The sequence below is a fragment of the Oncorhynchus keta genome, chromosome 29 (genome assembly GCF_023373465.1).
Source record: "Oncorhynchus keta strain PuntledgeMale-10-30-2019 chromosome 29, Oket_V2, whole genome shotgun sequence".
Taxonomy (NCBI): domain Eukaryota; kingdom Metazoa; phylum Chordata; class Actinopteri; order Salmoniformes; family Salmonidae; genus Oncorhynchus; species Oncorhynchus keta.
In genome coordinates, this window is record NC_068449.1 from 24513585 (window position 1) to 24539856 (window position 26272).

Consider the following 26272-nt stretch of genomic DNA (forward strand, 5'->3'; position numbering starts at 1 on the left):
CAGAGGACGGACCCACAGCTCCTGGCCCAGTTCTACTATGCTGATGAGGAGCTCAACCAGGTGGCCACAGAACTGGACAGCCTAGATGGGAGGAAGGAGCCTCAGAGGTGTACGCTGCTGGTCAACCAGTTCAGATCCTGTCAGGTAAGAATCTATAGGGGCTGACACTAGTTAATTTCAGTACCCTCGGAATACTGCCACAATTCTGTAGCTGGTCTCTTATAGTTTCATTTCACCATGCTTCTAATTTCTTTTAGACTTCCAGCTCCATAAATTTGTAAAAATCCATCAGACATTTCATTTGAGAGTTAATGCTGTAACCCAGTTAAGCAGAGAGCACTTGAAGAGTCCACCATGCCAATTAAAGTGAGGTATTGAAGTTTGACCTCAAATGTTTAAAACTATGACGACAAACTCTACAACAGGGGAGTTTGAACTGCAAAAAGCCTGAGATTAGTTGGCTGATATGGTAGGGGTTGTGCGATTATCCCAGTAAGCATTGATTGGACGGGCTGTTAAATCACGCCGGTTCACAGTGGTAAGGAGAGATAAGGAGTCCTTCTGAGTGCAAGCAGTTGATTCAATCAGGTTTTGTTGCTGTTTTGAAAGCCTTTATCAGGTTATCTAGGTCAGGAATGAAGACTTGGATGAGTGACTCTGGAAAGATCAATGAAGTGGAGGTATTAGAGATTGGATCTTGAAGTCTCTACTTCTCTACATAGATATCATGACACCTGGATTGGTGTTTTCAGGCACTATGGGGTCAGAGTAAATGATTGACTGTCAGGTTGTTTTGAATGACTTATGTCAGTGTTATGTAGATCCACTATAGGATATTAGTCTGCTTGACCGGAGATTACGCTTTTTCTCCTCGGAGACGTATTTGTCTCTGTTTGAGACCTGTCACATGACCGATGGAAGACTGTTGTGTCCATTTGGAGTTCGGGAGGGCTTCTAAACTGGTCTTCCTTCAGGAGTGTGGGGTCTGGACTTTGTGAGTGATGGCTGCCATGCCGCTGCCTGCTAGCCTGAGCCTCGTGCACCCAGGGCCCAGAGGGGGATGTTCCTAATAAGGTCACTGCTTTCCCCCTCTTATTTTTTCCTCCTCTCTCCTTCCTCCCACCCACCCACCCACACTCTCTCTCTCCATTCCACTCTCTCATTGTCCCTTCTCCCGCCATCTCTCTCTCTCTCCATTCCACGCTCTCATTGTCACTTCTCCCGCCATCTCCCTCTCTCTCCATTCCACGCTCTCATTGTCACTTCTCCCGCCATCTCTCTCTCTCCATTCCACTCTCTCATTGTCCCTTCTCCCGCCATCTCTCTCTCTCCATTCCACGCTCTCATTGTCCCTTCTCCCGCCATCTCTCTCTCTCCATTCCACGCTCTCATTGTCCCTTCTCCCGCCATCTCTCTCTCCATTCCACGCTCTCATTGTCCCTTCTCCCGCCATCTCTCTCTTCTCTCCATTCCACGCTCTCATTGTCCCTTCTCCCGCCATCTCTCTCCATTCCACGCTCTCATTGTCCCTTCTCCCGCCATCTCTCTCTCTCTCTCATTCCACGCTCTCATTGTCCCTTCTCCCGCCATCTCTCTCTCTCCATTCCACGCTCTCATTGTCCCTTCTCCCGCCATCTCTCTCTCCATTCCACGCTCTCATTGTCCCTTCTCCCGCCATCTCTCTCCCATTCCACGCTCTCATTGTCCCTTCTCCCGCCATCTCTCTCCATTCCACGCTCTCATTGTCCCTTCTCCCGCCATATCTCTCTCTCTCTCTCCATTCCACGCTCTCATTGTCCCTTCTCCCGCCATCTCTCTCTCTCCATTCCACGCTCTCATTGTCCCTTCTCCCGCACTCTCTCCATTCCACGCTCTCATTGTCCCTTCTCCCGCCATCTCTCTCCATTCCACGCTCTCATTGTCCCTTCTCCCGCCATCTCTCTCTCTCCATTCCACGCTCTCATTGTCCCTTCTCCCGCCATCTCTCTCTCTCTCCATTCCACGCTCTCATTGTCCCTTCTCCCGCCATCTCTCTCTCCATTCCACTCTCTCATTGTCCCTTCTCCCGCCATCTCTCTCTCTCTCTCTCCATTCCACGCTCTCATTGTCCCTTCTCCCGCCATCTCTCTCTCTCTCCATTCCACGCTCTCATTGTCCCTTCTCCCGCCATCTCTCTCTCTCTCCATTCCACTCTCTCATTGTCCCTTCTCCCGCCATCTCTCTCTCTCTCCATTCCACGCTCTCATTGTCCCTTCTCCCGCAATCTCTCTCTCTCTCCATTCCACGCTCGCATTGTCCCTTCTCCCGCCATCTCTCTCTCTCTCCATTCCACGCTCTCATTGTCCCTTCTCCCGCCATCTCTCTCTCTCTCTCCATTCCACGCTCTCATTGTCCCTTCTCCCGCCATCTCTCTCTCTGCTGAGTTTTTGTATTTGCGTCATTATCACCTTAAATCGACCACGCCGGGAAGTACTGTGTGTTAGCTTTGCGTCATGTTGTGCTTCATAAACCCAAAGGCTTTTAGCTGGACTGCAGGACGTTTTCAGCGACTGAGAATCATCAATCCTGGTTTGGCTCGTTCCATATTTCCCCCTGAAAGAAAATAAGTGCTTCAGGGACGCAACACGGCCTCTTATTCTCTCAGCTAGTGTTTTGCTTCCACACTAACATTTCTGTGAAACAAAATGCGGTTAAACGCGTAGTATATGTGATACTTGTCAGGTCTGCTTTTAACTCCCATAGTTCTAAAAGTATTTTGATGTAGGTTACCTCGTTGAGACAAGGAACACCATGTTACCAGCATGCTTTAATAATACCACCTATACATGAGACCCCCCCCACCCCCCCGAATGGAAGCCAAGTGGTCTGACGGTGGAGAGTTGTCCTCTCGACCCCTAACATTTCTGTTAGGAGCTCTTCTTAATGGCCGTGGTCCTCAGAGGTGCCAAGCTGCACAAGTTATGTTGACATAGTTGCTCTCACAGCATGGACTGCACCAGCGGAAGAGATTGCTCGTTTCGCTTTTCCTGGCAAAGCATCAACTTAGAGCGTAGGTGTGTAGAGCGAGCAAGCTCTCCATCTATCTTCTGCTAGTGTATCATCTCAACATCGTCATGTTGTGCGATGAGAGGCTGATGGGGATCAAGATTAGGCCAAGCTGTAGTGTAGCACACAGGACAATGGCCAGATGAGCATTGGGCTGGTGGGGGCACTGGGACCCGGCCACGGCGTAGGTAGTACAGCACTGCAATGAAGTCGGTAGTTAAGCTTTTTAATCTTGCTCCTCTGGGCTAGCAGCAGCGACGTAGTGCTGTTCCTGGAGAGAGGGGGAGGGAGAGAAAAGGCTCATTGTTCGAACTGTTGTACATGCCAGCGGCACAAGCTCTTGATTAGCTCTCACAGTTTGTCTGCACCGCTGGAATTATGGGATTTAGTTGAGGGGTGATTGAGGGCTGTAATGGGACCATTCTGTGCATTGGCCTGTTTAATTGTTTTCAGCCTGTTCCCTGTTCAGAGTTCTCCAGACAGTTTGTCTGGTAGTTTGTGAAACATCATGATCAAAACTTCCGCGTTTTGTTTGCGGTCGCTCGTCACCAACAGAATTATTCTTATCGACTCCCCTTTTCATTCAGTACATTTTATCTTGACACCCTGTTTTTTTTTGTTCAGTACGTTTATTCACTCATTTATTCAATCTCTATCCCTGTCACTCTCCCTGTGTCTGCAGGACAATGTGTTGAACGTTATCAACCAGATCATGGATGAATGTATCCCTGGCGACAGAGCCAACAGAGACTTCTGTGTCAAGTTCCCAGAGGAGATTCGCCATGACAACCTGGCTGGACAACTGTGGTTTGGAGCTGAGGTACTGTATCCCCTCCAGTATCATCTCACATCACATTAACAACACGTACTCTGCATGACACTATAGGCATTCATCATTTACAGTCATGTTTCCTATCTGTTTTCACAATGTAATGGTCAGCTGGATCATTGTATAACTCATTATTCCTTGTGTTAGCCACTTGTGCATAGACAAGTTTGTCTTGAAGAAAAATATACAATATTTGAATGAGACTACCCTGGATCAAGAAGGGTTAAATAACACGAGTCATTCCCTTCCTCTCGCCATCTTTACGTGTAGTGTCTGGCTGCAGGCTCCATCATCATGAACAGGGAGATAGAGAGCATGGCCATGAGGCCTCTCGCCAAGGACCTGACCCATAGTCTGGAGGAGGTCCGCAACATCACGCGAGACCAGGCCCTCCGAGACCTCAACTTCTACACAGACCGCATGAGGGACACGCTGCGCCACTTCGACAGCCTCTTTGCTGAGTTTGAGCTCAGGTAGCTGCAGGACATCAGCATCTTACACTATTGGACATCATCAACATATTTGACTATGCATTTGAATGTATTTTTTACATGATTCCCTCTCTGTCAGCTATGTATCAGCCATGGTGCCTGTGAAGTCTCCCAAAGAATACTATGTTCAGCAGGATGTGATTGTGCTCTTCTGTGAGACTGTGGAGAGGTGAGTTGTATGAGGTGGGGGGGGACAAACCATGTCACGGGGAATAGCAATGGGACAGTGTGAAGGCTGGGTTTGAGTTTTTAGGTTTGTAACGTTAGAGTTGGTACTCAGATGACAGTCGAGTGGTTTTGCAAGTTTCAGACATGGTACTCCATGCATGCAGGTTTTATAAAAAATGTCAAGTGGTTGTCCAATATTATTTCACAGCCTCACGTCTTTGTTGTGTTTTGTCTTAGGGCGCTCAAGCTGGGCTATCTCAGCCAAGACATGATCGATGACTATGAACCCGCTCTGATGTTCACAATCCCCAGACTAGCCATTGTGTGGTAAGTGTTGTTTTCTCTGTCTCCTCTTGTTCGTCTTCTAGAAGTCTCTGATACTAATAACATGTTGTAATCCCCCGGTCTCTCCCTCAGTGGTCTGGTGGTGTACGGTGAAGGTCCACTCAACCTGGATAGGAAACCAGGGGACATGTCTGAGCTCTTCCGGCCCTTCCGTACTTTACTGAAGAAGATCAGGTACTGTTAAGAGGATGCACGTATAGATTGTCCTCTGTATTTAATCATAGGTAGAAAATAGCTCTGAACCATCGCGACAATCTTGTGAATATAATTCGACTTTGCCGAACAGTCTAAAAATCATGGGCCAGTATCATCCTCATTGTGTGATTATTTTAGGCTGGGCGTTTAAGTATCTTATTAAGCTTGTGTTATTCCCATAGGGACCTGCTCCAGACCCTGTCAGAGGAGGAGTTGTTGACACTGGAGCGGAGCCTCTGTATCTCTCAGGACGGGTTCCCCCTAGTCCCCGAGCTTCCCCCTAACCCAGACCCCCTCTCATCCAGCAGCACCACCGGTGACATCCCGGAGGAGCCGACTGAGAGCGAGCAACAGGAGGTGCTGTCTCTTTGCATCTCCCACATCCAGGATGAGGAGGACAGGCAGTGGGAGGAGGTGGACAGGGGGGGAGAGGAGGAACGGGGTGGTCTGTGTGAGGAGGCGGAGGAGGCGGACCAGGCCTGCTCCATGCAATATGATGAGGAGGAGATTGAACAGCTCAACATGATGGTGCACCGCGTGGGGGACGAGATGTTCACGCTGCTGTCCCCTCCCAGCCAGGGCCAGTCCCCAGCCCACCGCCCCAACAGAGGGGGCTCTATCGGTGGCTCTAGCACCGAGGCCTCCCCCATCCGGGTGCTGGTGGGCCAGGGCAGGACAGGTCTCTACCACGAGGAGGAGGACAGAGTCTTCTTCATGGAGGACCTGGATGCAGGAGGGGACCTTGTGACCAGCAGTCGTCTAACCTCACCTTCTAACCTCGCCCCTCAGCCCTCTTCTCCTCAGCCCAGCAGGTCTGGCCCCCTTACCGACTCATCCAGGAATGGATGGCCCACTGAAGCCCAGTCAGATCTGTCCCAGCAGCCCCACAGCCATCCCTCACAGTGCCCCAGCACCAAGCGACCCAGTCCCAGCCCTGGCCGGGAGCCCCTGCCCTACACTAATGGCTGGGAGGTGGGCCTGGAGGGGGCGGAAACTGCTGAGGTCATCGCACACCGCATGGGAGGGATGAAGCTATCGGCCACCGTCATTTTCAACCCCCACTCCCCCAGCCTGACTGAGATGGCTGTGGACAAGCTGCTCTTGCCCCGACCCCTCTCCTCCTCAGAGACAGAGCCATGCGCCCCCCTGGTGGCCACAAACTGCCTGCTCAACTCCTGTGTCTGCTGCGGCAGCTGTGAGGTCGGCCATGATGACACCCTCACCATGGACACGACAGGGCTGGGAATGGGCCTGGGGTTGGACCAACACTGCAAGCCCCACAGCTCTGTCATCCAGTCCTCTGCCTGCCGCCTAGCTTCCTCAGGACACGACCTACATGGGAAAGGGGACTCTCCCCCCTCTGGCTGCTCCTCAGAGCCAGCTCCAGGGGTGGAGGAAGGGGACCAGCACTGTGACAAGTGCCTGGTGGTGGTGGCCCCGGCACCTCAGCAGTGCCTGGGCCAGAACAGGAGCCCCATTGGGGTAAGGGGAACCCCAGAACCTTGTTCCCACCAGTGCAGGACAGTGAGGAGGCCTCAGGCCAGCGGGGGAAGGGACAGGACGGGGACCAGAGAGGCAGACAGTGAGTCCAAGGAAGAGATCAAGAAGAACACTAGGTATGAATATACAGAGCATTTGGAAAGTATTCAGACCCCTTGACTTTTTCCACAGTTTGTTACGTTACAGCCTTATTTTAAAATTGATTAAATTGTTTCCCCCCCCCCTCAATCTATCCACAATACCCCATAATGACAAAGAAAAAACAGGTTTTTAGACTTAATTATCACATTTGCACCTTTGGCGGCGATTACAGCCTCAAGTCTTCATGGGTAAAACGCTACCATCTTGGCACACCTGTATTTGGGGAGTTTCTACCATTCTTCTCTGCAGATCCTCTCAAGCTGTCAGGTTGGATGGGGAGCATCGCAGCACAGCTATTTTCAGGTCTCTCCAGAGATGTTAGATTCCGGGCTCTGGCTGGGCCACTCAAGGACATTCGGAGACTTGTCCCGAAGCCACTCGTGCTTTGTCTTGGCTGTGTGCTTAAGGTCATTGTCCTGTTGGAAGGTGAACCTTCGCCCCAGCCTGAGGTCCTGAGCGCTCTTGAGCAGGTTTTCATCAAGTATCTCTCCTGTACTTTGCTCTGTTCATCTTTTCCTCTATCCTGACTAGTCTCCCAGTCTCTGCCACTGAAAAACCCACAGCATAATGCTGCCACCGATGTTTCACCGTAGGGGATGTGCCAGGTTTCCTCCAGACGTGACGCTTGGCATTCAGGCCAAAGAGTTTAATCTTGGTTTCATCAGACCAGAGAATCTTGTTTCTCACGAGTGTGCAAAGCTGTCATCAAGGCAAAGGGTGGCTACTTTGAAGTATTTAAAATATATTTTGATTTGTTTAACACTTTTTTGGTTACTACATGATTCCATATGTGTTATTTCATTGTTTTGTCTTCACTGTTATTCTACAATGTAGAAAACAGTACAAAGAAAGAAAGACCCTGGAATGAGTAGGTGTGTCAACTTTGACTGGAATTGTATGTGAAGAAGCTATTTATTTGTATTACTTTTAATAGATTTGCAAAATGTTTACATCTGTTTTTGCTTTGTCATTATGGTGTATTATGTGTAGATTGATAAGGGGGGGCAATTGAATCAATTTTAGAATAAGGCTGTAACATAACAAAATGTGGGCAAAGTCAAGGGGTCTGAATCCTTTCAGAATGCACTGTGCTATATATGTGGTGTTTGGGTGATGTGTTATTAGGGCTCCGTTTCATAGCAGGTAGGCCTCAACAACAGTCATTTACCATTTACCTTAGTCATTTATCTCTTTTGAAAGCAAACTTCCTTCACGTCTGGTCTCAGGCTAATTTAGTCCACGTCTTGTCATCCAGTTTTATGTTCCGTTTGCTATTTGCACTTTGCTTTATGCTACTCTTGTAGCGTAACATTCACAGATCCTATTTTATATTGCCCATCTGTTATCAGTTTATTTTTTATTTAATTATTTAGCTTTTCCTCTTTTTTTTGTTATTCCCAGTTTGTTTCAGGACTCTCCTCTCAGCTCAGTCTCCAGTAGTGACTGTGAGAGTGTGTCTGTCACCACATGTAGTCTGTCCAGCAGTGCTTACACAGCCAGGTAACCGCTGACCCATTTGTGTGTGTGTGTGTGGTGTGTGGTGTGTGGTGTGTGTGTGTGTTTCTGTTTCATACATCCCTATGTTACAGCTTATGGTCATATAAACATTTCCCATCAACATCTCTATTTCACCCATTACTCACTTTGAAATTGAAATCAAACACAACCCCTATTGTACAATGCATATTCATTACAGTACACAATATGCTGGTGAGCAGTGTTGTGTGTTGATAAGAATTACAATGAATGTGACTGTCCCGCCCCTGCCCCTCTCTCCATTCTGTCTCCAACTCCCTTCACTGTATCTCTCTCTGTGTGTGTGTGCATGTGCGCTCCCCCTGCCTGCTCCAGCCCTGTCAGCAGTCTGACCACGAGCTCGGGGACGTCAGAGGATCTGGACCATCATGAAATCCAGCTGGCCCTGCAGGCTGCTAAGATGGCCGCCAGGAACAAGATCCGCTCGCGCTTCCACAGCAGCAGTGACCTCATCCACCGCCTCTTCGTCTGCATATCGGGTATGTCAATCAATCAATCAAATGTATTTATAGAGACCTTTTTACAACAGCAGTTGCTATCCAACCTCCAAACGAGCTTCAATGCCATACAGCACTCCTTCCGTGGCCTCCAACTGCTCTTAAACGCGAGTAAAACCAAATGCATGCTTTTCAACCGATCGCTGCCTGCACCCGCATGCCCGACTAGCATCACCACCCTGGATGGTTCCAACCTTGAATATGTGGACATCTATAAGTACCTAGGTGTCTGGCTAGACTGCAAACTCTCCTTCCAGACTCACATCAAACATCTCCAATCAAAAATCAAATCCAGAGTCGGCTTTCTATTCCGCAACAAAGCCTCCTTCACTCACGCTGCCAAGCTTACCCTAGTAAAACTGACTATCCTACCGATCCTCGACTTCGGCGATGTCATCTACAAAATGGCTTCCAACACTCTACTCAGCAAACTGGATGCAGTCTACCACAGTGCCATCCGTTTTGTCACTAAAGCACCTTATACCACCCACCACTGCGACTTGTATGCTCTAGTCGGCTGGCCCTCACTACATATTCGTCCCAGACCCACTGGCTCCAGGTCATCTACAAGTCCATGCTAGGTAAAGCTCCGCCTTATCTCAGTTCACTGGTCACGATGGCAACACCCATCCGTAGCACGCGCTCCAGCAGGTGTATCTCACTGATCATCCCTAAAGCCAACACCTCATTTGGCCGCCTTTCGTTCCAGTACTCTGCTGCCTGTGACTGGAACGAATTGCAAAAATCGCTGAAGTTGGAGACTTTTATCTCCCTCTCCAACTTCAAACATCAGCTATCCGAGCAGCTAACCGATCGCTGCAGCTGTACATAGTCTATAGGTAAATAGCTCACCCTTTTTCACCTACCTCATTCCCATACTGTTTTTATACTGTTTTTATTTATTTACTTTTCTGCTCTTTTGCACACCAATATCTCTACCTGTACATGCCCATCTGATCATTTATCACTCCAGTGTTAATCTGCAAAATTGTATTATTCGCCTACCTCCTCATGCCTTTTGCACACATTGTGTATAGACTGCCCATTTTTTCTACTGTGTTATTGACTTGCTAATTGTTTACTCCATGTGTAACTCTGTGTTGTCTGTTCACACTGCTATGCTTTATCTTGGCCAGGTCGCAGTTGCAAATGAGAACTTGTTCTCAACTAGCCTACCTGGTTAAATAAAGGTGAAATAAAAAAAAGTGCTTGTACAGTAACCGAGCCTAAAACTCTAGAGTGACTAATGTAGTGGCACGGTGGCTCGGAAAAACTCCCTACAAAGTCAAGAATCTAGGAAACAACCAAGATGGTAACCAGACTTGCTCTTCTGGCTGTGCCCGGTGGAGATTATAAGAGTATGTGACCGGTAAGGCCAGGTCGTTCTTCAAGATGTTCATAGAAGACAGGCAGGGTCAATTAATAATCACAGTGGTTGTACAGAGTGCAAGAGGTCAGCACCTCGGGAGTTAATGTCAGTTGGCATTTCAGCTGAGCATTTAGAGGTTGAGACAGTATGTGTGGGGGGGCCAGGACGACCAGGTTACTGGGGACAGGACAGGCAGGAGTCATCAGGCCAGGTAGTCCTGAGGCATGGTCCTAGGCCTCAGGTTCTCCGAGGGGGGGCGTGGGAGAATTAGAGCAAACATATCTAAGAACCCACAGGACACCAGATAAGGAGAATTACACCATATATAACAGACTGACTCTAGTCCCCCGGCACAAAGACTATTGCAGCATAGATACAGGAGACAGACCTGGTGGGTCGGGGACATTGTGGCCCTGTCCAAAGTTACCCCCGGACAAGGGTAACCCCCACCCACTTTGGCAAAGCACAGCCCCCACACCACTAGGGATATCACCAGGCCACTAACTTACTACCCTGAGACAAGGCCCAGTATAGCCCACAAAGATCTCCCCACCGCACAAGCCCGAGGACAGGAAGGATGGAAGAGGGTGAGCAAGCCAGTGACTTGGCCCCGTAATAGGGTCAGAGGCAGAGAATCCCAGTGGAATTAAGGGATCTGGCAAGGCAGCGACAGCAAGGGTGGTTCGTCACTCCAGTGCCTTGCCATTCGCCTTCGCGCTCCTGGGCCAGACTACACTCAATCATAGGACATACTGAAGAGATGAGTCTTCAGTAACGACTTTGAGGTTGAGACCAGCTGTTTGCTTAGAAGGAGCCTTGCGTCTTGTGACTAGTGTAGGTATGTAAGGCAGAACCAAATCAGCAGAAGCCAGTGTAGGGAGGCTCGCACTGGGGTAATATGATATTTTTGGGGTTTCTAGACAAGATTCTAGCAGACGTAATGATTTTTCAGTACCGATTATTGGAGGACCAAAAAAAGCTGATACCGATTAATCAGCCTGTGTTTTTTTTTTGCCATTTTTTTTAAACATTATTTTTTACATTTTATTATTTTTATATTTTTTTTACATGTTATTATTTATTTGTAATAATGACAATTACAACAATATTGAAAGAACACTTATTTTAACTTAATATAATACATCAATCAAATGAATTTAGCCTCAAATAAATAATGAAACATGCTCAATTTGGTTTAAATAATGCAAAACAAAGTGTTGGAGAAGTAAAAGTGCAATATGTGCCATGTTAAAAAAAAACTGTTTAAGTTCATTGCTCAGAACATGCAGAACATGAGAATATATGAAAGCTGGTGGTTCCTTTCAACATGAGTCTTCAATATTCCCAGGTAAGAAGTTTTAGGTTGAGGTTATTAAAGGAATTATAGGACTATTTCTCTCTATACCATTTGTATTTCATATACCTTTGACTATTGGATGTTCTTATAGGCACTTTACTATTGCTAGTGTAACAGTATAGCTTCCGTCCCTCTCCTCGCCCCTACCTGGGCTCGAACCAGGAACACATCGACAACAGCCACACTCGAAGCATCCTTACCTATCGCTCCACAAAATCCACGGCCCTTGCAGAGCAAGGGGAACAACTACTCCAAGTCTCAGAGCGAGTGACGTTTGAAATGCTATTAGCGCGCACCTTGCTAACTAGCTATCCCTTTCACATCGGTTACACCAGCCTAATCTCGGGAGTTGATAGGCTTGAAGTCATAAACAGCTCAATGCTTGAAGCATTGCGAAGAGCTGCTGGCAAAGGCACGAAAGTGCTGTTTGAATGAATGCTTACGAGCCCACTGCTGCCTACCATCACTCAGCCAGACTGCTCTATCAAATATCACATCATAGACTTAATTATAAAATAACACACAGAAATACAAGCTGTAGGTCATTAATATGGTCAAATCCGGAAACTATCATTTCGAAAATAAAACGTTTATTCTTTCAGTGAAATACGGAACCGTTTTAAGTCTAAATATTCCTGTTACATTGCACAACAACCTTCAACGTCATGTAATTAATTACGTAAAATTCTGGCAAATTAGTTTGCAACTTGCCAGGCGGCCCAAACTGCTGCATATACCCTGACTCTGTTGCACAGAATGCTAGAGAAGTGACACAATTTCCCTTGTTAAAAGAAATTCATGTTAGCAGGCAATATTAACTAAATATGCCGGTTTAAAAAAATATCTACTTGTGTATTGATTTTAAGAAAGGCGTTGAATGTTAATGGTTAGGTACACATTGGTGCAACGACAGTGCTTTTTTCGCGAATGCGCTTTTTAAATCACCTGTTTAGCGTAGTAGGCTATGATGCAATGATAATTTAACAGGCACCACATCAATTATATGCAACGCAGGACAAGCTAGATAAACTAGTAATATCATCAACCATGTGTAGTTAACTAGTGATTATGTTAAGATTGATTGTTTTTTATAAGATATGTTTAATGCTAGCTAGCACCTTACCGTGGCTCCTTGCTGCACTCGCATAACAGGTAGTTAGCCTGCCACGCAGTTTCCTCGGAGTGCAATGTAATCGTCCATGATCGGTGTCCAAAAATGCAGATTTCCGATTGTTATGAAAACTTGAAATCGGCTATTCCGGTTAATCGGTCGACCTCTAATTTAGAACTAGCTGAAGGTTGTTTAGTGCCTTATCCAGGTACCCGGAGAGTAGAGCATTGCAGTAGTCTAATCTTGAAGTGACAAAAGCATTGATTAGCGTTTCTGCATCAAAGTTGGCCAAAAAAGTTTCAGAATTTTCCAATGTTACGAAGATGACATGCGAAGCTGGTCATTAAATATTTTTTATATGTTCATTGAAGTAGAGATCAGGGTCCAGAGTAACGCTGAGGTCCTTCAGTTTTTATTTGAGACTGTACAACCCTCGAGATTCATTGTCAGTTCTGACAGCAGATCTTTGTTTCTTGGGACCTATAACTAGCATCTCTGTTTTGCCCGAGTTTAAAAGTAAAGCATTTTCCGCTATTCACTTTCTTTGTATGAAACACATGCCTCCAGCAATTTTGGGATTTCGCCATGTTTCATCTAAACGTACAGCTTGTGTGTCGTCTGCATAACAGGGAAAGTTGACATTGTGTTTCTGAATGACATCACCAAGAGGCTGCATATATAGAGAAAACAATAGGGATCCTAGAACGGATAGTGGTCTCTCGCTCCAAGGGTATAGCTGTAGTTTGATGGGGTAAATCAGTCTATGTTGCTCATGTTTTTGTTTATTTTGTTATTAATACTTTGACTCCAAAATAAAATGAAAATGTACTTTTATTACTTTACTGATCTGTACTCCAAACACCCTCCAACGGCTTTACACTGTATTCCACAATTCACTAGCCTACTTGGCTTTTCTCATATGCACCACAGTTGCACCCGGTATCCTGTTTATGCCTAGCTTGCACGACACCCGTTCCAGTGGCATGCATTGAAACGTGTATCTTTCTCGTGGCTTTCTTTTGCAAAATAACTATGAATTAATGGACTTATTTATTCACCATCACAGTGTAGGGCGTTCAATGTATTACATGGAAGAATAGCAGGTCTATTTTGCTCCAGAGAAGTGTTTGTTCCCTTGTTGGCGCAGACACTAGCCTAGCGTCTAAGTAACGTTAGTTAGCTAGCTATCAAGCTAGCCAGGTTTTCTTAGCAGCTTGTACACACACACCCCACAGCCCATTCAGCTAGGATTACGGATTGTCCCGGTAGTGACTGTTTTGAATCCCTGCTGTTTCCGTCTGCCTTGCGACCTGCCCTGTCTGGAACTGAGAGGAGTAACAGCGTAGCCCACATTACTACCATGACAAAGACCAAAGCCGGTGGGAGTACCGTTGAGGACAAAATTGTTCTACAAAGCAATTTTTACAACAAAAAGAGAACTTGAAGCCATTTTGTCCAAATACTGGTGGAGTCAGTCCATTCTTTTATTAGTTATCTGACCAGAGAGGTCCAGGACCTGAAGAACAGTTAGCAGTTCTCCCAGTGTCAGCTCGATGAGTTTAAAGAGGAGAACGGCAAGATGACCGCAATCTGTAAGTCATTGAGAGAGGACATCAGATGTATGTGAATCCATGATAACAATGACAGAGAAATCTGATTATCTTGAGGGAGAATCAAGGCGGAACAATAATGTTGGGGACGGAATTGCAAAATCTCCACACAAGACCTGGACGGCGTTTGAGGACAACGAGGACTATCCTGAAGCAGTGCGCCAGAAGAGGAAAAAACTTATTCCAGCCATGAAAGCTGCCGAAGCACGTGGGGACATTACTTACATCCACTGTGACAGTCTCATTGTCCACCCTCCCCCGCCAAAAGCCTGGAAGGGATGAGAGCCAAGCATGTCGTTTCGTAGCTTCAAACCCCCAGCACACACACACAATTACACACACAATTACACACACAAACTGATTGATGGAATGCTGTTTTTTTTTTTTTGCTTTGTTTGTTCTTTTCCATTTTTATTTCCATTTCTGATAAACTACCCAGGAAAGGGCTAAAAATGGTCCACCACCCAAAGGACATCCAGCCAACTTGACACAACTGTTCGAAGCATTGGAATCAACATGGGTCAGCATCCCTGTGGAATGCTTTCGACACCTTGTAGAGTCCATGCCCCGACAATTTGAGGCTGTTCTGAGGGCAAAAGAGGTGCAAATCAAAATTAGGAAGGTATTCCTAATGTTTTGTAATAAGGTTCATGAAATCATTAACTTGATAACATCAGATAACATTCATATATTAGCCACTTCTGAGACTCTCACTTAGATAATTCCTTTCATGATACAGCAGTAGCAATTCAAGGATATAATATCTACAGAAGAGACAGGAATGCCTATGGGGGAGGTGTTGCTGTATATATTCAGAGCCATATCCCTGTAATGCTTAGACAAGATCTCATGTCAAGTGTTATTAAAGCGTTATGGTTTCAGGTTCACCAGTCTCATTGAAGCCTATTATTTTACAATGTTGCTATAGGCCACTAAGTGCAAACAGTCAGTACCTAGATAATGTCTGTGTGTACAATCCTTAAAAATGTATATGATGTAAACTGAGAGGTCTACTTTCTTGGGGACCTGAATATTGACTGGTTTTCATCAAGATCGCCGCTCATCATGCTGGCCGCTCAAGATTTCTAATCTGGTTCAGGTTATTAATCAACCTATCAGGGTGTTTACAAATGCTACTTGAGTTATATCATCCACATGTATTGATGATATTTGTATTAATACTGTAGAACTTTGTTCTAAAGCTGTATCCGTTCCCAGTGGATGCAGGGATCATAATGTAGTGGTTGTATCCAGGAAAGCCCAGGTTCTTAAAGCTGGGCCTAAAATACTGTGTAAGATATCATATCAAATATTTAGCTATGTGGATTATAAACTCAGCAAAAAATGAAACGTCCCCTTTTCAGGAAGATAATTTGTAAAAATTTAACTTCACAGATCTTCATTGGAAAGGGTTTAAACACCGTTTCCCATGCTTGTTCAATGAACCATAAACAATTAATGAACATGCACCTGTGGAACGGTCATTAAGATGCTTACAGACGGTAGGCAATTAAGGTCACCGTTATGGAAACTTAGGACACTAAAGAGGCCTTTCTACTGACTCTAGACAAACTCCAAAAGAAAAATGCTCAGGGTCCCTGCTCATCTGTGTGAATGTGCCTTAGGCATGCTGCAAGGAGGCATGAGGACTGCAGATGTGGCCAGGGCAATAAATTGCAATGTCCGTACTGTGAGATGCCTAAGACAGCGCTACAGGGAGACGGGACGTCCTCACAGTGGCCGACCACGTGTAACAACACCTGCACAGGATCGTTACATCCGAACATCACACATGTGGGACAGGTACGGGATGACAACAACTGCCCGAGTTACACCAGGAACGCACAATCCCTCCATCAGTCCTCAGACTGTCTGCAATAGGCTGAGAGAGTGAGGGCTTGTAGGCCTGTTGTAAGGCAGGTCCTCTCCAGACATCACCGACAACAACGTCGCCTATGGGCACAAACCCACAGTTGCTGGACCAGACAGGACTGGCAAAAAGTGCTCTTCACTGACGAGTCGCGGCTTTGTCTCACCAGGGGTGATGGTCGGATTCGCGTTTATGTTCGAAGGAATGAGTGTTACACTGAGTCCTGTACTCTGGAGCGGGATCGATTTGGAAGTGGAGGGTCACAGCATCATCGGACTGAGCTTGTTGTCATTGCAGGCAATCAACTCTGTGCATTACAGGGAAGACCTCCTCCCTCATGACCCTCCAGCATGACAATGCCGCCAGCCATACTGCTCGTTCTGTGCGTGATTTCCTGCAAGACAGAAATGTCAGTGTTCTGCCATGGGCAGCAAAGAGCCCGGATCTCAATCCCATTGAGCACGTCTGGGACCTGTTGGCTCGGAGGGTGAACTTGCAGGTGCCTTGGTGTAAGAGTGGGGTATCATCTCAAAGCAAGAACTATCAAATCTGGTGCAGTCTATGAGGAGGAGATGCACTGCAGTACTTAATGCAGCTGGTGGCCACACCAAGTACTGACTGTTACTTTTGATTTTGACCCCCTTTGTTCAGGGACACATTATTCAATTTCTGTTAGTCACATGTCTGTGGAACTTGTTCAGTTTATGTCTGTTGTTGAATCTGATGTTCATACAAATATTTACACATGTTAAGTTTGCTGAAAATAAATGCAGTTGAGAGGACGTTTCTTTTTTTCTTTTTTTGCTGAGTTTATATATTTTTGTTGGTCTGTGATTTGATAAGGAGCATCCAGACACTGCACGTGATTCATTTATGAAATTGCTTATTCTAATTATTGATAAACATGCACCTGTTAAAGTGACTGTTAGAACTGTTAAGGCTCCGTGGATTGACGAGGAATTAAAAAACTGTATGGTTGGAAGAGATGGGCCAAAAGGAGTGGCTAATAAGTCTGGCTGCACATCTGACTGGCTGACTTATGTGACTAAATTCAATGAAAAGAAGTAACTGTATTACATTTACATTACATTTAAGTCATTTAGCAGACGCTCTTATCCAGAGCGACTTACAAATTGGTGCATACACCTTAAGACATCCAGTGGAACAGCCACTTTACAATAGTGCATCTAAATCTTTTTAGGGGGGTGAGAAGGATTACTTACCCTATCCTAGGTATTCCTTGAAGAGGTGAGGTTTCAGGTGTCTCCGGAAGGTGGTGATTGACTCCGCTGTCCTGGCGTCGTGAGGGAGTTTGTTCCACCATTGGGGGCCAGAGCAGCAAACAGTTTTGACTGGGCTGAGCGGGAACTGTACTTCCTCAGTGGTAGGGAGGCGAGCAGGCCAGAAGTGGATGAACGCAGTGCCCTTGTTTGGGTGTAGGGCCTGATCAGAGCCTGGAGGTACTGAGGTGCCGTTCCCCTCACAGCTCCGTAGGCAAGCACCATGGTCTTGTAGCGGATGCGAGCTTCAACTGGAAGCCAGTGGAGAGAGCGGAGGAGCGGGGTGACGTGAGAGAACTTGGGAAGGTTGAACACCAGACGGGCTGCGGCGTTCTGGATGAGTTGTAGGGGTTTAATGGCACAGGCAGGGAGCCCAGCCAACAGCGAGTTGCAGTAATCAAGACGGGAGATGACAAGTGCCTGGATTAGGACCTGCGCCGCTTCCTGTGTGAGGAAGGGTCGTACTCTGCGGATGTTGTAGAGCATGAACCTACAGGAACGGGCCACCGCCTTGATGTTAGTTGAGAACGACAGGGTGTTGTCCAGGATCACGCCAAGGTTCTTAGCGCTCTGGGAGGAGGACACAATGGAGTTGTCAACCGTGATGGCGAGATCATGAAAGTATTGAAGTATTATGAAGGCAAGGTCAATGATATAACGAATGATGGGGGAGTACTTTAAATGAAATTATGGGCAGTAAGGCAAATTCAACTCCATTGGTCATCAAATCAGAAAGCTTATTCATCACAAAACCATTTGATGTTGCCAATTTTTTTTTATGATTGCCCACTTTGCCAAAAAAGTAAACTTAAGCAGGAAATGCCAACAATGAACAGTGTGGCATCCTATTCATGTATAATAAAAATAATAATAATAATAATAATGGAAGAAAAAAAAGTGTAAGTTTGAATTTTGTAAAGTTAGTATGGGAGAGGTGGAAAAAGTATAGCTCAATAATGACAAACCTCCTGACATTGACAACTTCGATGGAAAGCTACTGAGGATGGCAGCTGACTCTATAGCCACTCTTACAGTATATTATGTCATAACTTTGATCTGAGCCTAGAGGAAAGTGTTTGTCCTCAGGCCTGGAGGGAAGCAAAAGTAATTTCGTTACCCAAGAATGGGTCGTGGCCTTGACTGGTTCTAACAGCCAACCTTGCTGGCGGCTCTTAGCAAACTGTTGTTAAAAAATAAAAAATAAAAAAATTGACCGAAAAACAGACTTTCAGCATGCTTATAGAGAAAAGGGTGCTCAACATGTAGTGCACTGACACAAATGACAAAGAAATGTATAATAAGAAAATTGTGGGTGCTTTACTAGTAGATATCAGTGCAGGATTTGTTATTGACCATAACCTGTTGAAAAAACATGTGTTATGGCTTTTTAACCCTTGCCATATTGTGGATTCAGAGCTATCTATCTAACAGAAGAGGGTTTTCTTTAATGGAAGCTTCTCTAATGTTAAACATGTGAACTCAAAAATCAGATCAAATTGTATTTGTCACATGTGCTGAATACAACAGACCTTACAGTGAAATGCTTACTTGCAAGCCCTTAACTAACAATGCCGTTTTAAGAAGAATAAGTGTTAAAGTATTTACTAAAACTGAAAAAAAGAAAATTGAACAACAAATAAAGAGCAACAATAAAATAAGAGTAATGAGGCTATATACAGGGAGTACCAGTACAGAGTTAATGTGCGGGGGTACAGGTTAGAGGTAATTAAGGTAATATGTACATGTAGGTAAAGTGACAATGCATAGATAATAAACCGAGTGGCAGCAGTGTAAAAATTGGGGGGAGGGGGGGGGTCTCAATGCAAATAGTCCAGGTAGCCATTTTATTAGCTGTTCAGGAGTCTTATGGCTTGGGGGTAGAAGCTGTTAAGAAGCCTTTTGGACCTAGACTTGGCGCTCCGGTACCGCTTACTGTGCGGTAGCAGAGGGAACAGTCTATGTATAGGGTGACTGGAGTCATTTGGAATTTTTAGGGCCTTCCTCTGACATCGCCTGGTATAGAGGTCCTGGATCAGTCAGGACCAATCAGGATGCTCTCGATAGTGCAGTGTAGTCTCCTGAGGGCGAATGGGTTTTGTCGTGCCCTCTTCACGACTGTCTTGGTGTGTTTTTGAACCATGATAGTTCGTTGGTGATGTGGACACCAAGGAACCTGCTCTCAACCTGCTCCACTGCAGCCCCATCAATGAGAATGGGGACGTGCTCTGCCCTCCTTTTCCTGTAGTCCACAGTCATCTCCTTTGTCTTGATCACGTTGAGGGAGAGGTTGTTCTCCTGGCACCACACTGCCAGTTCTCTGATCTCCCTATAGGCTGTCTCATCGTTGTCGGTGATCAGGCCTACCACTATTTTTGTCATCGGCAGAATGAATGATGGTGTTGGTGTCGTGCTTGGCCATGCAGTCATGGGTGAACAGGGAGTACAGGAGAGGACTGAGCACACAACCCTGAGGGGCCCCATGTTGAGGATCAGCATAGCAGATGTGTTGTTACCTACCCTTACTGCCTCGGTGGGGCCTGTCAGGAAGTCCAGGATCCAGTTGCAGAGGGAGGTGTTTAGTCCCATGGTCCTTAGCTTAGTGATGAGCTTTCAGGGCACTATGGTATTGAATACTGAGCTGTAGTAGTAGCTTTCTCACGTAGGTGTTCCTTTTGTTCAGGTGGGAAAGGGCAGTGTGGAGTGCAATAGAGGTTGCGTCATTGTGGATCTGTTGGGGCGGTATGCAAATTCTAGTTGGTCTAGGTTTTCTGAGATAATGGTGTTGTGAGCCATGACCAGCCTTTCAATGTGCTTCATGGCTACAGACGTGAGTGCTATGGGTCGGGAGTCATTTAGGCAGGTTTTCTTTGACAAAGGAACTATGACGGTCTGCTTGAAACATGTTGGTATTACAGAATCGGTCAGGGACAGGTTGAAAATGTCAGTGAAGACACTTGCCAGTTGGTCAACGCATGCTCAGAGACATGTCCTGGTAATCCCTGTGGCCCTGTGGCCTTGTGAATGTTGACCTGTTTAAAGGTCTTACTCACATCGGCTAAGGAGAGTGTTATCACACTGTCATCCAGAACAGCTGGTGCTCTCCTGCACTCAGTGTTGCTTGCCTCGACGCGAGCATATAAGTAATTTGGCTCGTCTGTTAGGCTCGTGTCACTGGGGACCTCGCGGCTGTTCTTTCCTTTGTAGTCCATAATGGTTTGCAAGCCCTGCCACATCCGACAAGTGTTGTAGTAGGATTCAGTCTTAGTCCTGTATTGACACTTTGCCTGTTTGATGGTTCGTTGGGGGGCATAGCGGGATTTCTTATAAGCTTCCGGGTTAGAGTCCCGCTCCTTGAAAGCGGCAGCTCTACCCTTTAGCTCAGTGCGGATGTTGGCTGTAATCTATGGCTTCTGGTTGGGGTATGTACGTACAGTCACTGTGGGGATCATCAATGCACTTATTAATGAACCCAGTGACTGATGTGGTATACTCCTCAATGCCATCGGAAGAATCCCAGAACATGTTCCAATCTGTGCTAGCAAAACAGTCCTGTAGTTTAGCATCTGCGTCATCTGACCACTTCCGTATTGATTGAGTCACTGGTACTTCCTGCTATAGTTTTTACTTGTAAGCAGGAATTAGGAGGATTGAGTTATGGTCAGATTTGCCAAAATGGAGGGTGAGGGAGAGCTTGATACGTGTCTCTGAGTGTGGAGTAATGGTGGTCTAGAGTTGTTGTTTTTTTCTTCTTCTTTTGGTTGCACATGTAACATGCTGGTAGAAATTGGGTCAAACGGATTTAAGTTTCCTTTCATTAAAGTCCCCGGCCACTTGGCTCCCCGGTTTTCTTGTTTGCTTATGGCCTTATACAGCTTGGTGAGTGCGGTCTTAGTGCCAGCATCAGTTTGTGGTGGTAAATAGACAACTACGAAAAATGTAGATAACTCTCGTGATAAATAGTGCGGTCTACAGCTTATCATGAGATTCTCTACTTCAGGCAAGCAAATCCTTGAGCGTTCCTTAATATTAGATTTTGTGCACCAGCTGTTATTGACAATTAGACACAGAACGCCACCCCTTGTACTTACCGGAGGCAGCTATTCTATCTTGCCGATGAACGGAAAACCCAGCCAACTGTTATCCATGTCGTCGTTCAGCCACGACTCGGTGAAACATGAGATATTACAGTTCTTAATGTCCCGTTGGTAGGATAGTGTTGATCGAAGCTCATCCAGTTTGCTATCCAGTGATTGCACGTGGGCTAATAGGACTGATGGTAGAGTTGGATTACCCACTCGCCGTTGGATCCTTACAAGACACCCCAACCTATGTCCCGATATCTCCTTCTCATGCGAATCAGAGATTTGGGCCTTGTTGGGTGTCTGAAGTAAATCCTTTTGCGTCTGACTCGTTAAAGAAAAGACCTTTGTCCAGTAGGAGGTGAGTAATCGCTGTGCTGATATCCAGAAGGTATTTTCGGTCATAAGAGACTGTGGCAGAAACATTATGTACAAAATAAGATACAAATAATGCAAAAAAAAACCTGCACACAATAGCACAATTGGTTAGGAGCCCGTAAAACGGCAGCCATCTCCAACACCGTTGTTTATTGTGTGGTGTATCGCCAGGGCAGCTCCCTTCGACTCTTTTCTATTTTTACCAATGACCTACCACTGGCATTTAACAAAGCTTATATGTCCACGATGATGGTTCAACCCAATAACACATCAGCAACCACAGCTTGTGAAATCACTGCAAGCCTAAACAGAGTTGCAGTCAGTTAGAATGGGTGGCCAGTAATAAACTGGTCCTGAACATCTCTAAAATTAAGATTATTGTATATGGTACAAATCATTCGTTAAATTCTAGACCTCAGCTGAATCTGGTAATGAACGGTGTGACCGTTGCGCAAGTTGAGGAGAGTACATTTACTTGGCGTTACCTTCGATTGTAAACTTATGTTCAAAACATATTGATTCAGTGGTTGTAAAGATGGGGAGAGGTCTGTCCGTAATAAAGAGATGCTATGCTTTTTGACGCCACACTCCACAAAGCAAGTCCTGCAGGCTCTAGTTTTATCCTGTCTTGATTATTGTCCAGTTATACTAGAATGACCTAGTTATGCTGCAGCTGGCCTAGAACAGAGTGGCACGTTTTGCTCTTCATTGTTATCAGAGGGCTAATATCCAGTTTCTCTTGGCTAAGAGTTGAGAAACGATTGACTGCATCGCTTCTTGTTTTTATAAGAAACAATGTGTTGGAAATTCCAAATAGTTTGTATAGTAACTTACACACAGCACTGATGCACACACCAGACATGCCACCACGGGTCTTTACACAGTCCCAGGTCACAGTCCCCACGTACAATATTATACAGAGCCATGATTTCATCTCATACAGCGCAAGTGAACAGCAAACCTGGTTTAAAAAAACAAATAAAGCAACGCCTCTCCCCCATGTGACGTATTTGTAACTGTTAGATACACACACACACACACACACACATATACACACACACACACTACATGTTAATGTTTTTAAATATATGTGAAATGTTAAGTCTTTTGTCATTAATGTATTTTTCTTTGTGTTGCACCCTAGTAAGACTAGATTTCGCCATTGGCGTCGGTTAATGGTGATCCTAATAAAAAACCATTAATAATAATGTAATTGGTTCCTCTTGACCCCTTGACCTCCAGGTGTTGCTGACCAGCTGCAGACAAACTATGCCGCCGACCTTCGAAGCATTCTGAAGACACTGTTTGAAGTCATGGCTACCTCTGAGCAGGGGGACAATGACAAGGAGAAGGGTGAGGAACAGATGCTTCTGTTTGGGTTGTTTATCTTTACATCAGGGTTAACTTGCAGTAATGTCAGGTGTCTTAGTGTAGTTCTTCCAGTGTGTTTGTCTGTGATGGTAATGTTAATTGTAATGACACGGCTGTGCTCTGTGTGGTGGTGCAGCATGTCCAGGGCTTCGCAGTGCTGTGCTGGAGGACTGTTCTCTCTGTCAGGAGACCATCTCCTCCTCGGAGCTGGCAGCCAAGGCCCTGGAGGGACAGTTTGAAGGTCAGCACCTCTCTTTTCTCCTTAAAACACATACACACATGACGTGCACACAGTGTGACATTCATATAAACAAGCATCACTATTAATGTGCCCCTGCTTTCCCCCTGTAGATCCCCCAGACTGGGTTCCTGATGAGGAATGTGACTCCTGCATCACCTGTAAGGCCCCCTTCACCGTCATTCGCAGAAAGCACCACTGTAGGAGCTGTGGCAAGGTAACACAAAACACCTGAACAGATCTCCTTTAGAATTGTCTATACTACATCAAATAAATGAAGAACAATCAAATGTACCTTGTTTGTTCTGTGTCATTTTAGATTTTCTGCTCTCGCTGCTCCTCCCACTCAGCCCCGTTACCGCGGTACGGCCAGGTGAAGGCCGTCAGGGTGTGTACGCACTGCTACATGTTCCACGTCACACCGTTCTACAGTGACAAGACTGGCATCTGACCCCTGCTGTATCAACCGATTTCACCCCCCCCAGAGCAACCTTATCGATCATCTTCATCACACTGCACAGCAAGGCAAGGCTTTGGAATAAAGAGGACATGGATGAGAGGGCAGAGGTGGAACGAGGTCGGATGTGGAGGCGCATAAACCACGATTAGACCCTTTCTGTTGTTTTTGAGATGCTGCTGCTGCCTGAAAGGGAACCAAAGGGCTTAATGCTATGCTGTCCTCCTGACTCGCTGATGCCTGCCTGCCTGCCTGCCTGCCTGCCTGCCTGCCTGCCTGCCTGCCTGCTTGCCTGCCTGCCTGCTTGCCTGCCTGCCTATAGAGGCAGATGAAGAAAAAACTGGAAGTAGGGTTTTGAACAGGCTACTCTGGACCGGTCCAGTGCTTTAGGAACAGCTTCTGGGAATATTTGCAGCTGAAGAGGGAGAGAAAGCCTTTTCTGTTTTATTGCTTGTGTATAACAAAGGCCTTCTGACATCATGTCCTATGCTTTAGCGGGCTTCCCACACTTGTGCCAGAGCTCTGACAGGGCTCCGATTACTTTAAAGAATGGAAGTCATAATAAACATGTAAATAAGGATAATTATGTTGATAGTGATGATGATCTCCGCACAACTGATCTCGCTTGTTTGGCCGCAATGGCTCTAGAAGTTTTAATTTTAGTTTGTCATGTAATTCCTGATGCTGTGAGGATGAGGAGGGGAAGCAATCCTCATCAGGCTACCTAAATAGCGAAGCAACAAAAAAATAGATTTTATGTATTGATTCCTACCACGGAAATTTGTCAATGTTTTTAACAGCAATTTAATTTGTGATTTAATTTCATATGGGATTTGTATTTTATCAACTGTGTGTCAAAGATTAGCTGGCCTTTAATGACAATGAGGGCTGTGCCCATTGCTTTTACAGTCACAACATACAATGTTTATTAAAAAAAAAGCTTTTTCTCATCCCATCTTTAACATGCTACTCTGAGATTTGACATGGTCACATCAGTCACTCTCTCAGGCATTTAATGCCCTCTGGTGGAGAGACACTTTAACCTCCTACCACACATCAGTATCTATATTAATTGATTGTTAGAATCATGGAGTGCATATCACCACTATTTAGAGGTTTATGATACCTGTCTCCCATCAGTTGGTCAAGGCAGCTTTGTTTCCTTCTGATTGTGCAATAGTTTTTCCCTCTGTGTATGTTGTTGCCAAACACATTTATCTTAAGTATATTTCAACTCTCCCAGGGGTCACACTGATAGCAAACTTTTCTAGACAGGATTCACCAAAACCGAGACGAACCTCTACATCTAAGCATTGATGTCCATTTTCATGATCTAAATTACATGCCAGCTGCTGCTGCTGTTGCAGAAACATGTGATCTGTAGGGAGATCAGTTAGAATGTGTTGCAGATAGTAAGTTAAATTGAAACTAGACTGTTTTGTTCATCCTTACCTGGTTATACATTATCCCCATACCTCTCTGCACAAAGTATTACTATTCCCAGTAGATAACCACTTCCTCTACTCTTACATCATGATTTCTGCCTGCTACCTTGAGTCATTGCTGATGTGGAGGGAAAGCTTCACCATCTAGGTTACAATGGAGAATGTGTTTGAGTTGATGTGGATAGAGGACTGGTCAATCTGACATAACTGGCTCAAACAACCATGGCCTTCTACGCTTCAAGGCTGCACCAGTTATATCAAATCTGCCCTGATTTATAAACTAATTCTCAGGCTTTATCTTGTCTAGATCGCTTTATACTTCTACACGGTTTATTTGTATTGCGGAAAATTTAAAGACCTTAAAATTACGTAATTGTTTTATAAACCAAATGAAATTGTAAATCTATAAATCTATTACTACTTTTTCAGTATGGTGCGGTAATTCAAGGACTGTGTATCCTATTACTTCAGAGCTTGTTATTTTGTAAAGGCTAGCATATTTCAGTAATAAGAGCCATGTGAAACATTTGGGAAAACTGAAAGAATGTTATTAATTTTAAATGCCATGTAAATTCAAATTAAATGACTTTTTCCTTTGAATAAAGTGTGTATCCTAATTTCTGTGTTACTACTATCCATTCATGTTCCTCTTATTTTCTCAGGCAGTTGTGACATTTATGTCAACTCGTCATTGATATGGTCTTGACTCTTGTGTGCACAGCATCAATCACACACAACTTGATCCAAAGGGATTTCATGTCATTGGAGCACGCTTCCCTTGCCTGAAGACCCTGGATGTATCTCAGCTGCTCTATCGATCACGACCGCCTCAGTCATAAACTCTGCCTATTTCTAACCATTTCTATTCTTAAACCTAATCTCACATTTAACCTTAACCACACTGCCAACCGTATGCCTAATATTAAACTAAAACCAAAAAAGTTGCTTTTTGTTTCACGA

At 45.4% G+C, this 26272-nt stretch overlaps 1 protein-coding gene across 4 annotated transcripts in view; it reads left to right on the plus strand.

Annotated features, from left to right (window-relative positions):
- The window catches only part of LOC118362560 (lateral signaling target protein 2 homolog), a 79900-nt gene extending 53971 nt beyond the window's left edge, over positions 1-25929 (plus strand). For 3 of the 4 annotated variants that reach the window (XM_052486285.1, XM_052486283.1, XM_052486286.1), the window contains exons 2-14: positions 4-144; positions 3728-3865; positions 4145-4347; positions 4445-4534; positions 4771-4860; positions 4951-5052; positions 5256-6689; positions 8116-8214; positions 8566-8729; positions 23044-23154; positions 23309-23413; positions 23524-23627; positions 23730-25929. In XM_052486285.1, coding sequence (XP_052342245.1) covers positions 3758-3865; positions 4145-4347; positions 4445-4534; positions 4771-4860; positions 4951-5052; positions 5256-6689; positions 8116-8214; positions 8566-8729; positions 23044-23154; positions 23309-23413; positions 23524-23627; positions 23730-23861 — 2742 coding nt within the window. In that variant the 5' untranslated portion in view covers positions 4-144; positions 3728-3757 and the 3' untranslated portion in view covers positions 23862-25929. The remainder of the gene's footprint in view (positions 1-3; positions 145-3727; positions 3866-4144; positions 4348-4444; positions 4535-4770; positions 4861-4950; positions 5053-5255; positions 6690-8115; positions 8215-8565; positions 8730-23043; positions 23155-23308; positions 23414-23523; positions 23628-23729) is intronic. The other variant, XM_052486284.1, reaches the window with a different exon arrangement.
- Positions 25930-26272: the final 343 nt, after the last annotated feature.